The sequence below is a fragment of the Trematomus bernacchii genome, unplaced genomic scaffold, assembly GCF_902827165.1.
Source record: "Trematomus bernacchii unplaced genomic scaffold, fTreBer1.1, whole genome shotgun sequence".
Lineage (NCBI taxonomy): Eukaryota > Metazoa > Chordata > Actinopteri > Perciformes > Nototheniidae > Trematomus > Trematomus bernacchii.
Genome location: NW_022987652.1, coordinates 69,053 through 81,576, shown reverse-complemented (window position 1 = coordinate 81,576; position 12,524 = coordinate 69,053). Strand labels below are relative to the sequence as shown.

The 12,524-nt window shown below is 40.5% G+C and overlaps 1 protein-coding gene across 1 annotated transcript in view; it reads left to right on the top strand.

Annotated features, from left to right (window-relative positions):
* mapk8b (mitogen-activated protein kinase 8b) overlaps window positions 1-12,524 on the top strand; it is a 39,571-nt gene that overhangs the window by 17,313 nt on the left and 9,734 nt on the right. Inside the window, 3 exon segments of the mRNA XM_034134821.1 lie at window positions 5,138-5,303; window positions 7,310-7,381; window positions 9,213-9,395. Of these exon segments, the coding sequence (XP_033990712.1) occupies window positions 5,138-5,303; window positions 7,310-7,381; window positions 9,213-9,395 (421 nt within the window).

The window sequence follows — 12,524 nt, the reverse complement described above, 5'->3', positions numbered from 1 at the left end:
TTCCTTGCAAAGACCATTCAGTCTTATATGAAATCACCTGATAGGTTGTTATGAGGCGGAGATAATGGACAGGTTGCAGTAAAACACACACTCAGGTGCTTGTTCACTTTAAAACAACACACACACACACACACACACACACATACACACACACACACACACACATACACACACACACACACACACACACGCAGCCTGAAGTGCCAGAAGCAACATACAAAGTATCCCTCTTGTATGCACACACACACACACACACACACACACACACACACACACACACACACACACACACACACACAGACACACACACACACACACACACACACCTTCCAGAGTAAAGACACAGCAGTAGATTAGTTCCTCCTGCTCTGCCAGCCAGAAGTAACTGAGCCACAGGCGAAGCTAACGTTAGCACGAAGCTTTCTCAAGGTAACACATGCAACATGAGTCATGGATCGCCAAAGATTCAGCTCCTGTGTTCCCGGAGGCTTTACCTCTCCGATGGGAGCTCTGTCGTCTTCCTGAAGATGCTCAGAGTTGCTAAGCATGGATGGAAAAAGCAGAACTGGATACAACGTTATAGGCTGGGCTCCATTTATACATCTGAAATGTGCACAGTTTCGCATGAAGACAAAATCACTCGAGTGCAAGAAAACCTGTATCTTAGAGTGTGTGTGCTTTTGTGTTTTCCTTAAGCCCCGCCTCCAATTTGTCACCTTACAGCATCGTTAAGATCAATCTTAGCTCATTTAAACTGATGGAGGTGGGGATATAAATCTGGATTTGGCTTTTAGAGCATTTTCCATCTTTAAGGACCTTACGATTTGAATAAGATGTATTCAAATGTTCGTATTGGGTAGTAGATATAGCTGAAAAATGTCTGTTTCCCAATGTTAGAAAATGTTAGTCAATGTTTTTTTGGTCCCAATTGCATCGCTTAATCACGGTAATCGAAGTACCCCTTTTTGGCCACTATGAAAATGTTCTTTGCTCACTTCCAGGGAGATCTAGGGTTCATTTTCCAGTAGGGATGTCCCGATCACCTTTTTTTGCTCCCGATCCGATTCCGATCATTTGATTTTGACAATCTGCCGATACCGATTTTTTTCCGATCTTTATGCAATGCATTAAGAGAAAAAAAAGGTAACAGATAACGGCTGGTCATCCAACGCGATGAATTCAGCTATCTTGGCTGTTATTTTGTTGGCCTTTTCACTGTTCTGGGGTAGTTTCTCTTTCCTTTTAAAAGTCTCTGAAAGTGTCGGTTGTTTCAGTGCCGTTACCTGAGTGGCCGCTGTGTACTCCTCGTGTTGTTGTTGGTGGTGTTTGTATTAGATTGGTCGTGTTGAACGTAGCTCTGTTCTTTCCACCACGCGGAACCTCCGCCTTGCAAACATTGCATCTGGCTGTTACACTGCCTTCGCTTTCAATTTTATAATACTTCCAAACTCCTGACATTTTCTCTGTCCCGACTCCCGAGGCACCAGCTGAACGTAGCCTCTCGTTAGCTTACTGCTACTATTAGACACTGCGCCCACTGTTGCCAGATTTGAGAGAAATAAGCAACCAGGTCTATGAAAACAAGCCCAAAAGAAGCAACACATACATGATGTTGTGTAATTTTAACCCAAAACTAAGGCCTCAGGATGACTTTAAGACGTGAACATGGTCATTTTTGTTTTGTAACATTAAATTAAAAAAAAAAATTCCGATCCCCAATTTTTTCGGATCGGGACATCTCTATTTTCCAGCCAATAATCACAAGTATACATGCTTTAGTGCCACTGCTACACGTCTCATTGCAGTGTTTCTATAAGCCACTATTTACCAGACTCAAACCAGGAAAATCTGTTCAAGTCTGACATTTAATTAGATGTGTTTTCTTTTGAGATGGCATTTTAGATGACTGGATTCAGTGTGTGTTTGATTGAGCTCTCCTTGGACATTTTTAAGTATTTTGATTAATTCTCTATACCAGGGAGGGATCATGATTAATAGCAAAGGTGTAATTATAAAATAAGAGTTGACATTTCTAATCTACTACCAACTATCACAGCTTGCAAATGACGTCTGTAATATATCAATAGGCAGATGCACATTGGCCTGGCAACAGGCACCGAGTCCTGTGAGGATTACCCTCAGCAGAGGGAAAACAAAGTTCCTCTTCAAAGGAAAAGCATTTTAAAATATCTTTGTTTTTGTTATGCATCAGGGGAGTTCAGAGCGTCGTCAGGAGACTAACGGAGACAATTAGAGTCAGAGCTCGTTGTCTCTTCCTGCAGGTGTCAGGTGACATGAAGCAGAACGTATTGCAGCTCTGATATACAAACACAGAGCTGGAAAATAAGGATGAAATAAAAAAATGCTACCAAAGGAAACCAAACACTTTGAAGCCACATCTCTGTCGGTAGTTGTTTTTTATACTGTAAATAAATAAATTACAGTTTCTTACAGAGGAAAACAAATACTAGCGTGGGTGGCTGAGTGGATAGTGTGCTGGATTTCGAATCAGGGGATAGCAAGTTCGAGTCCCACTGCAGTCAGCATGTCGTTGTGTCCATGGGCAAGACACTTCTCAGGGACACAACGACATGCTGACTGCAGTGGGGTTTGAACCTGTGCTCCCCTGGTCCGAACACCAACGCACTAGCCCACATGTATGACAATTGTTTAATGTCCAATGGTTAATCTCAGGCCATTTAAAATTCAAATGTGTATTTCAAACCAACTTAGAATGGATTTCCAGTGAGAAAATGTTTTATTTTCTAAATTGGACATAGTCACATAATAACAACAAGCATCTCCAAATGCCAAAAAAAAGAATTGCTTGATAATGTCATGTTTTATGCAGATATCTTTCAGGCATATTTATCCATGTTATGTCCTAAGGCAGGTGTGTCAAACTAAATTTCATCGCGGGCCACATTAACATTATGGTTGCACTCAAAGGGCCGGTTGTAACTTTAAGACTATATAAAAATACATATATAAATATTGAATATATATAAAATAACGTATTATATTACATTATTGCCTCTGCATTGGATTATTTTTCGGATAGGGTAATAACTTCATAATTAACTACGTCTGAAAGAAGAAGTCTAGGGCAAATAATTGCAAGTCTTTTCAGTCACAACATTTTGAAAAAAAGGAAAATTTTGAAAAAAAGGGAAACTTTGAGATGTATTGTGGGACATGTAGTTTATGGGCAACGTGCTTCTGTAAATCGGCATTTAACCGTTCTTGTGGGGCCACAGAAAATGAAGTCATGGGCCGGATTTGGCCCCCGGGCCTTGAGTTTGACACCCCTGTCCTAAGGGAAGCAAAAAGGGCGCAGATTTTGTGGGAACATTTTTTTTTTTGTTGGTCGTGTTTGTTATTTCTTCCATTCAAAAATTGCTGTTGAATTTTGCAACCGTGGGAAAATGATATCTCTGATCTAAAGTGAAAATGTACGTTTTGTTTTTCAGTTGACTTTGATGTCAGACACACTGTTAGCTAAGTTAAACTCATAAGAACAACAGGCAATAAGGAGAGTAGGTAAATACAAGATTTTAAAGATCAAACCTTTTCCTTTCTCCATTTAAAGCAGAATTGCATTGTGAAATTACATTGTGAAATGTATTGTATATCTACATTAAAAGTAAGAAACGTTCAGACACACTGGTAGCAATGTTAAATTCATACTCAAAAGGGATTATTGAGCGAAAAATATATAAAAAACAACGTCAAACTACTTGCTTTTACCTTTCAGAGCATAATCTCACCATCTAGCCCCACATGTGTCCCTCAGTGTCAACAAGCCCTTTAACTCTGTCCCTGCTGTATATAGACCAGAGTTCCCGTTAGAATATTTTTTTGCCGGTCAACATGTCCGTTAAAGTTTAAATCTTCCGGACAAAATGAGAAAAGTGCCGGTCAAAGGTCTTCTTTATTATTTATTGAGCTTTTAAACAAATTGATATGATTCGATATTAAACAAACTAATTCTAGTAGATTAACTACATTATTCAAAAGTGTTCAGTAACTGATAAAAACACGGGAATAATAAACGGAGCGCTCTCTCTCCCTCTCCTGACAGCCCGTCAGTATCATGCAGCTCGCGGATCCAGTAATGAGTGGCCCGACAGTAAAAATAAACATATCTATAACTAGTTTAGGTAGTTTGAGAGGTAATTAAAATAGTTAAGTGTGATATTCTAACCTGAAGTGTGTGTTTTTGTTCCGCTCACCGCTGCAGGTGATCATGCAGAGCTGCGTGTCGACTCGTCAGCAGCAGCTGATCTCTCTCTCCCGTCAGATTAGACTTCACTCGCGTTTATGTCCATATCGATCAGATCTAGCTAGTTCTAGCTAATGATATGACTACCTGCTTATTAAAAGACACCTAAACAATAAGCGTTGCTATGCAACCGGGTGAGGCCGCAAAGTATAGCGCAGCATTATGCATTTGTTTACATGCCCACCGGAACCCCGAGGCATTACCAACAGATCAACGCACAATCAACCCATACAGGACATCTCTTTCTCCACGTTAAGTGTTAGACATTATAATTGACTATTCTTGTCTGTCACATAAGTGGCGCAACTGATGCGGTATTGCGCTAAAGGGAAATTATTTTGACCGGACATTTTGACCGGAGAGATTTAGATTTGCCGGTCTTCAGCATATTTTACCGGTCATAGTCCGGTAATTACCGGCTAACGGGAACTCTGATATAGACTATTCTTGCACTATTTCTATTCTATTCTATTTGATTGTATTTACTTGCACTATTTTATCTGTTTTATTGTGTTGCTCTGTTGGAGGAGCGTGTGACCTCAGATTTTCATTGAAGTCTCTGCTCCATAGTTTCTCTGGAATAAAGTCACACTGTACATTTTACATTTATATATTCACTTGTTTAATACTTAATATTCCATCTGTCACATACTTATTTATATATAATATAAATATAAATATCTTGTTATTGTTAATTTGTAAATTCTACATGTATATTTTACACAAACATTTCCCAAATTGCGATCAATAAGGTACTTCTTCTCTTCTCTTATTGACATAACTACACTGTAGCTATGTACACATGACAATAAAAGCCTTGAATCTGAATCTTGAATCTTCTGTGTTTCCTGTCAGGACCTGAAGCCCAGCAACATCGTGGTGAAGTCCGACTGCACTCTGAAGATCCTGGACTTCGGTTTGGCCCGAACCGCCGCCACCGGCCTCCTGATGACGCCCTACGTTGTGACCCGATATTACCGCGCCCCCGAAGTCATCCTGGGAATGGGTTACCAGGCCAACGGTGAGTACAAGAAGCAGCTCCTTCTCAGCGACCAATGAGGAGCTCCGAAAGCTACTGCCTGGCCTGCTGCATGGGATGTTTTTCAGCACCTCCCACTGTAAATGTCACACTCAAGGGGTCCGGGGAAGTTGGCATGTTGGGCAGAGGTGCATTGTGGGAAACTTCCTGTCGGGGGACTCCAGTTCCCAGCAGCGCTTCAGCATGCGTTTGATGTTTTATTTAGAGGTTGCCGGTCCTGCGCTCCATACAGCCTGGCTTTAAAAACGCCAGAATGAAAACAGTGACTTGTGCAGTTTCTCTTGGTGCTCCGGTCACAGTTTAGGCAAAATTGTAATAAAGGAATAGTCGAACATTTTAAGAAATATGCTTAGTTGCCATGAATTGGTTTTGAAGACTGATGCCACTCATGTCTGTTTGTTAGATATGAAGCTCGAGTAAAGAATGGCTGCCATGCTAGCTGGTTATCCCTGTTCCCAGTCTTTATGCTAAGCTAAGCTAATTCTCTATAGTTTCTTATTTAGCATACAGACACACGATGGTGGTTTCAGCCTTTCTATCGAATTCTCGGCAAGAAATCTAACACTCATACTTACTGAAATGTTAAATTCCCTTCGATAAAAACATGGTTAAGGCTCTAGTAGCCACGCAGATAGGTGAACATTAGGTATCAGCTCAGGTGCATAATAGAAAATTAAGCAAATATAGATTTTTGGACTTTGAAAGAATAACTTTCTTCCTTTTGTACAGAAATCATTAGGTCGATATATAGCAATAATGCTCCTATGATAACAAACTCAGGAGAGTACCTTCACTCTCTTGTCCTTCCTCCTCTTCACCAAAACTAATTTTTCCTGCTGACTTGTTGCATTCTTTTGCTTATTCTCTTTTCCCTCCTTTTTACGCTGCGCACATGTAGTGGATATTTGGGCTGTGGGCTGCATTATGGCAGAAATGGTTCGCCACAAAATCCTTTTTCCAGGAAGGGATTGTATCCTTGAGCTGCTTGCAGCAGTGTCTGGCATTTCTCTTCTGAAAGAAAAACAACGTAGCACCGAAACGTCTTTCATCTCTTCAAGCTATTCCCTTTTATTTTCTTTTTCATCTGCCGGATCGCACGGAGATCAAATCCTGTGAGCAACGAGAGTCGTTCTATTTCTCAGATTTGCCTGACACCTCGAATCACAGCCACCCACCTGCTCTTCATGCAGACACACACACACACACACACACACACACACACACACACACACACACACACACACACACACACACACACACACACCCCCCGACAACTCACCGCACACACCTTTCAGCACCTGCACTGCAGCTTCAAGACAGTCACATGAAAAAGAAACGGAAATAGAATTGAGAAGTTTGCTCGTTCATAGCTGAGATCGTGCATAAAATACGCTTGTGTATCCTCAAACTGCTCTCCATATGCCTTTGTAAAAAGCCATAGCAGCAGTCGCACAAAAAGATCAATTGTTCCCCAGAATAACACAAAGAAAATCTGCCTTCTGATCGAGAAATATTGGGAGAATATGAATAATTTCTCAGGTGGATTTGTCGAAGTCGAACAGTTATATGAATTGCAGTGAGGATACAGAGGGTGTTAAAATACATCTCTGCAAATAAAACAAAGAACTTGACAGTCAGTGTCTCACTTTTTAAAAGCTCAGGATTCACCATTCAATCAACCTGCTGCAGAAACAATCTTAAACATTATTTAATAAGTTCTTCCATTCGATTTCAGTGTAAACATCGTAAATGCACGTCAAATACAATTGACATCTTCTTCCTGGGACGCTGACCGAGGTCAATGAGTGCACTCAACATGCATGCAATTCATTTCCGTCATGCATCAAACACATCACCTGGCCCCACATCATGTTTTTGTTATGTATAATTTTCCCTTCTGTTATGTTGTTCATGTTTTTGGGGTTATTTTTTCAGTTTGTCTTCCAGTCCTGCATGCTAATTTGGTGGTTTGTCATTTCATTTTTCAGTTGATGTCTGGTCTGTTGGCTGCATCATGGCTGAAATGGTCCGGGGTAGTGTGTTGTTTCCAGGCACTGATCGTATCCTTACATTGAACCTCCATCCCAAAAAACAAAAACCCTAAATGCAGTCCGTGGGTGTTTCTCAATGTCGAGGACGCTTGCTTGGTAGCACATGTCTTTCCGAGTCACTTGCTTCAGAAGCGAGGCAATAATCCTTCCTGGCATTCGGAGAACGAAGAATGGAACAGGCGAGCAAGTGTGCAGGTGTGCGTCATATGAGAGGGCCCCGCCTTACATTTTCCGCCACATATTTTGGGAAATTGGTCCGTGCGCAAAGCATTGTGGGGATTTTAAGACCGCGGAGGATACACATGTGCAGCCTCGAAATTTCTCACTACGAAGTACGCCGGGCTCGGTAGAATTACATGGAGCCTGGACATTGGAACAGTCATTCGGGCGGGACTCGATGACGTAGCATCCTTGAAATAGTGGCTCTGGAGCATCCTTCCTTGACATTGAGAAACACCCCATGTCTCTCATCCTTCTGTCTGACATCTTGTTCATATCGTTTCACACAATGGGGAAAACCTGCCGAGCGAGACATCGTGTTCACACTCGAAAATTCATTTATTTCATTAATTAACATCGGCGAATAGTCGCTTACCGTTAGGGCTGAACGATTCTGCAAAAAATAACCATTGAAGATTATTTCTGACTGATTTTGCGATTGCGATATCAGAGGGAATTAGCATTTTGGAAACTTTATTCAAATTCTTTAGAAAAAATGTATAAAAACAATAATAGTAGGATAGGATTTTTTTTTGTGTACGATCAAGAAGCTGAGTGAAGCAGATACTGTAGAAATCACCCATATAGGTTCATTTACGTACTCTCCTGCCGTGCCGATACTGACTAGAGAGTGTTAATAGATACAGCCGGTACATCATCAGCCGTGGTCATCTAGGCGTGACATTTTCAAAGAGGCCCTATTCTGCTCCTTGGGGTGTTCCCTTTCCGGTAGTGTGTTATATAGTTTTTGTGCATGTACATGGTCTGCAAAGGCAAAAATCCCCGTGTTCCCTTCAGAAGGAGTTTCTCTCCCACACACTGCCTGATACACCTCCATTGGACTTCTTTGTTTACCTTCGTAACATCCGCTCCTATTGGCTAGCGCTCATTGTACACATTGTACGTGATAATCTAAGGGGCGGGACATCTCTAAGCGGTTAAAAATGTTCTCTGTGACCGGCAAGGAAAAACACGCAGATGGTAGCCTAGGCGGTATTTCATCAGCAAATAAAATCAGTGTCTGTTCATCTGCTACCCTCATGATTCTCTAATTGTCACCTTCTGACAGGACCGCAGTGAATGGATTTAGATATATGAATAAATAATTGTTCAAACCATGTAAATACCCGTCAACAAGCACCATTGATCGCTTTTCAAAAATAGCTTATAAAATCGGTTATGGACGAAAATCTGTTGCGAAAAAAATGGCTTTTCCTCATTGTTGTTCATTCAGTGTTAAAGATGAGAAGAGATGTGAACCAGGCATGACTGTATTAGTCCTCCAGGTAGATCTGTATGTATGTGTGTGTTTCTGTTCTGCATACATACAGTATTTCCAACATCTGGATTACTTGAGGTAAACATCACCTTTTTAAGTTTATGTTGTGTCCATTCTGATTCCACAGGTTTTAATTAAATCCATCTCTTTTACTTTGAAGTAAATAACAAATGTCACCAAATCTTCTAAATGACAACGCAGTGCAAGAAAGTCACCAAATGGCTCTCTTTTATTCTACATTAGTTGAAAATGTTGCTAAAAAATGACCTTCCTCGACTCTGAAAAGTCGGCCCCTTTTAGTCCAAACCCAGTGCAGTTGTTCTCTTAACCCTGACCCTGAAGATATCGACCAGTGGAACAAGGTGATCGAACAGCTGGGAACGCCGTCTCAGGAGTTCCTGATGAAGCTCAACCAATCGGTGAGGACCTACGTGGAGAACAGACCTCGATATGCAGGCTACAGCTTCGAGAAGCTCTTCCCCGACGTGCTGTTTCCTGCAGACTCTGAACACAACAAACTGAAAGGTAAGCATGAGGCTTGTGCATCCTTTGAAACATAGTTTACACCAGGGTTGTGTAAGTACAGTACTTTTACCGCTCTCAAATACTTCTGATTGGCTGTGAAGGTATATTTAGGTGCAATTAGTTGCTCTTAAAAAATCATCTCTGTGGCTAAAAACTGACATATCAATATTTTCATTTTTTTCCCCTTTCGTTTTTTCAATCAATTAAGTTTTTTATTATTTTTATAGTTTATTATATATTTCATTTTACTGAGACACTATGGGATAAATACTATTCTTTCAATATTTCAATGTTTTACATAATTTTCCATTTTACCCAAAAAGTTATATAATAATATTAAATATTTTGCATTTAATTTATTTTCTTTTAAATGTAATCGATAAATTAATCAATACAATTTACATAATTTTAAAGGTGGGGTAGGTCATTTTGGAGAAACCAGCTCGAGTGCGCTAGAATTTGAAAATGCACAACCGGAGAAAATCTGCCACTTCCTTACAGAGCCCCTCCTCCAACACACACGAACGCGCACATGACCAATGAGGGCACGAGATAAGTTTGTGCACAGATGAAAGGCTGACAGGCAGGTAGGCCATCCAGTTATTTTAGCCCGGCCGGCTCAGATGATTGGTCGTGCTTTTTACAGTATTACAGCTTCCACAGATGACATTTTTTTATGGATTTTTTGTCAAAGCACTTAAGATATTCATTGCTATCGGGATGTTAAGAGCATTCCATGGAATATAACAAAAAGTGTATCTTGAGCCGGTTTCTCAAACTTACCTACCCCACCTTTAAGTGCTTAATAATACTTCAACAAATACTGTAGGAAATGGCAGGTAGGACAAACATAGGAAAATGTCTCAAATGTTGGTTTTATGGCTCTTGGTTTTTAATGGGCATCAATGGGGACATTATTGTCTTTAAACTGTCAGGGAATAATTCTGTATACATGTTTGCCTTTTGCCCTCTGACGCAGATGCCCAAGCATTTTGTTGTTGTTACCAGTTTATGACCGGGCAACTCTCGGTCAGATATAGTTATTGTTGTGGGACACCTGGAACACATCCTTCTCGGGGCGTAGATTATCCCGAGCCATAAGCGACAACAAATGTGATTCAGTGTCCTCAGCTGTTTAGTCTATCTATTGAAGAATGTTGATTATTACACTCTGTTAAAACCTGGAGCTACAGGAGGAGGGGTCTTCAGAATTGATTGTGGCATCTCAACCGTGTGGTCAGATCGTGGCCCGTGACATGTCTTGTGAATTCTCCGGCCGAAGCTCCAAATAAACCGTCAGTGTTTGCCATCAAAGCTCCAGCTCTCCTCGTGTCTCTCTCCGAGTCCTGACTCCAATTGCTTCAGAAGTTTCCCCCACAGAGGTCTTAGTGTCTGGAGTTTAAATACAAGTAATTTTAGAGTTATTATAGGAGCTGAGACTTCAAAGATACAAGAAGAAAAAGGCCGAAATGTGTTCAATATGTATTAAAAAAGCCATGATTGATGAACAATGGAGAACCCAAACATGTCCCTAGGGGTACGTAAGGGTTAAAGCCCAGGAAATAGTCCTGTGAAGAATGACTGAAAGCACTAGAAGATTAGAGATGGGTGTGAGGCTGTAAATGTAGCTCCTGTTAAGAGTTAAAACCATATTTTGGTGAATGGTTCCTCTCTGCCAGGTGCAGAAATTGTCCAGCCTGAAGGGGAACCATTGTAACATTTTAATTCATTTTTTTTTATCACATTCCCGAGGAGTAATGAGTTTTATTTCCACCCTATGTTTCCGTTTTACTGCCTAAAAAATGGACAAAAGACTCAATAAAGCTGGGTCTTTTGTGCCAATGTCGACTTTATCAGGGTTGACTTTTTAAATGGCTTTTTTTGTCATTTGAAGGATTATTATAATGGCTCGTTATGATGTCTCCACAGACTTGCAAAGCCCTAAAATATGAACTTCTCATAACATCAGTTTGATTTGGCATCTTCACAAACATCCGCTTACAGCAAAGCCCGAGTGACAAATCAATTTTCGTTGGCTGCCTAAAGATTAAGCACTTATTACAGCAGCTGACAGCTGAGGAAAAAGTTGTTTACTGCTGAGAGGAATTCACCTCAAGCGTGTCTTTGTGTGTAAATGGAGAGGAGATGACAGGAACACTCACAGCAAACACCACGAGGACGCAGGCGGACCATATCTTTCTGTCCTCATTCATTTACAAAGGCAGGATTATTTTAAAACAGTGTATTCCCCTGAAGTACTTCTGTTAAACTGCAGATTGTAGATATTCACATATGGCTCTGAGTGCGGCAGTGTCTTACACACAGAACCTTTCATACACTAGGATGGATATCCTAAAAAACAGATATTCAATGTTTTCCATCTGCCTTTCTGTTTAAAAAGCCCGGTTTAAAGGAACCTTGTGTAGGGTTTCAGCGAGTGTCAGTAATATTATGGGCAACATTTCTCCAAACTCAAGGTATTTGCACTATAATACACAATCAACGGTGCAACAAAAATGTGTTTTTGTCTATGTAAATGCATCTCCATTTCAACCATCTTAAGCAAAACTAGTCCAAATTTGCACTCCCACAGTTACACATTATTTTATTTTCTACTCTAGTTTAACCTCTACTGGGACTGGACAAATGAGTCCCTGTTTGGTACCAGCTGACACTAATCAAACTCTCTTTTTGATAATAATCCATTAATTAAACATCCCCTCCAGATATGAGTATACATAGAGAATTACAATCTTTGAAATTACCTTAAAAAAAAGTATAAATAACCAAATATTTTTCAATATTATATTTCAAAACAATATAATAATCAGACATTCTTTAAAGGTCTCCTATTACACTGTTTTTCATCAATGTGTTATAGGTCTCAGATATATACAGAGCCTGTCTCTGATTGGCTGAAACACCAAACAGATCATTGCAGCATTACCCATAATCCCCTCTGTTTCAGCCCTGTTTCCAAAGTGCTGATTCTCTGTCTGTTACTTTAGATGAAAATAAGGAGCCCCTCCCCACGCCCCTCTGAGAGAGATTTGGTTAAAAAGAACACAATGGTGCTCTAGGAGGAGATTCAGGGGATAAGGGGGGGGGGGGGGGGGTTACCTTGGTTGG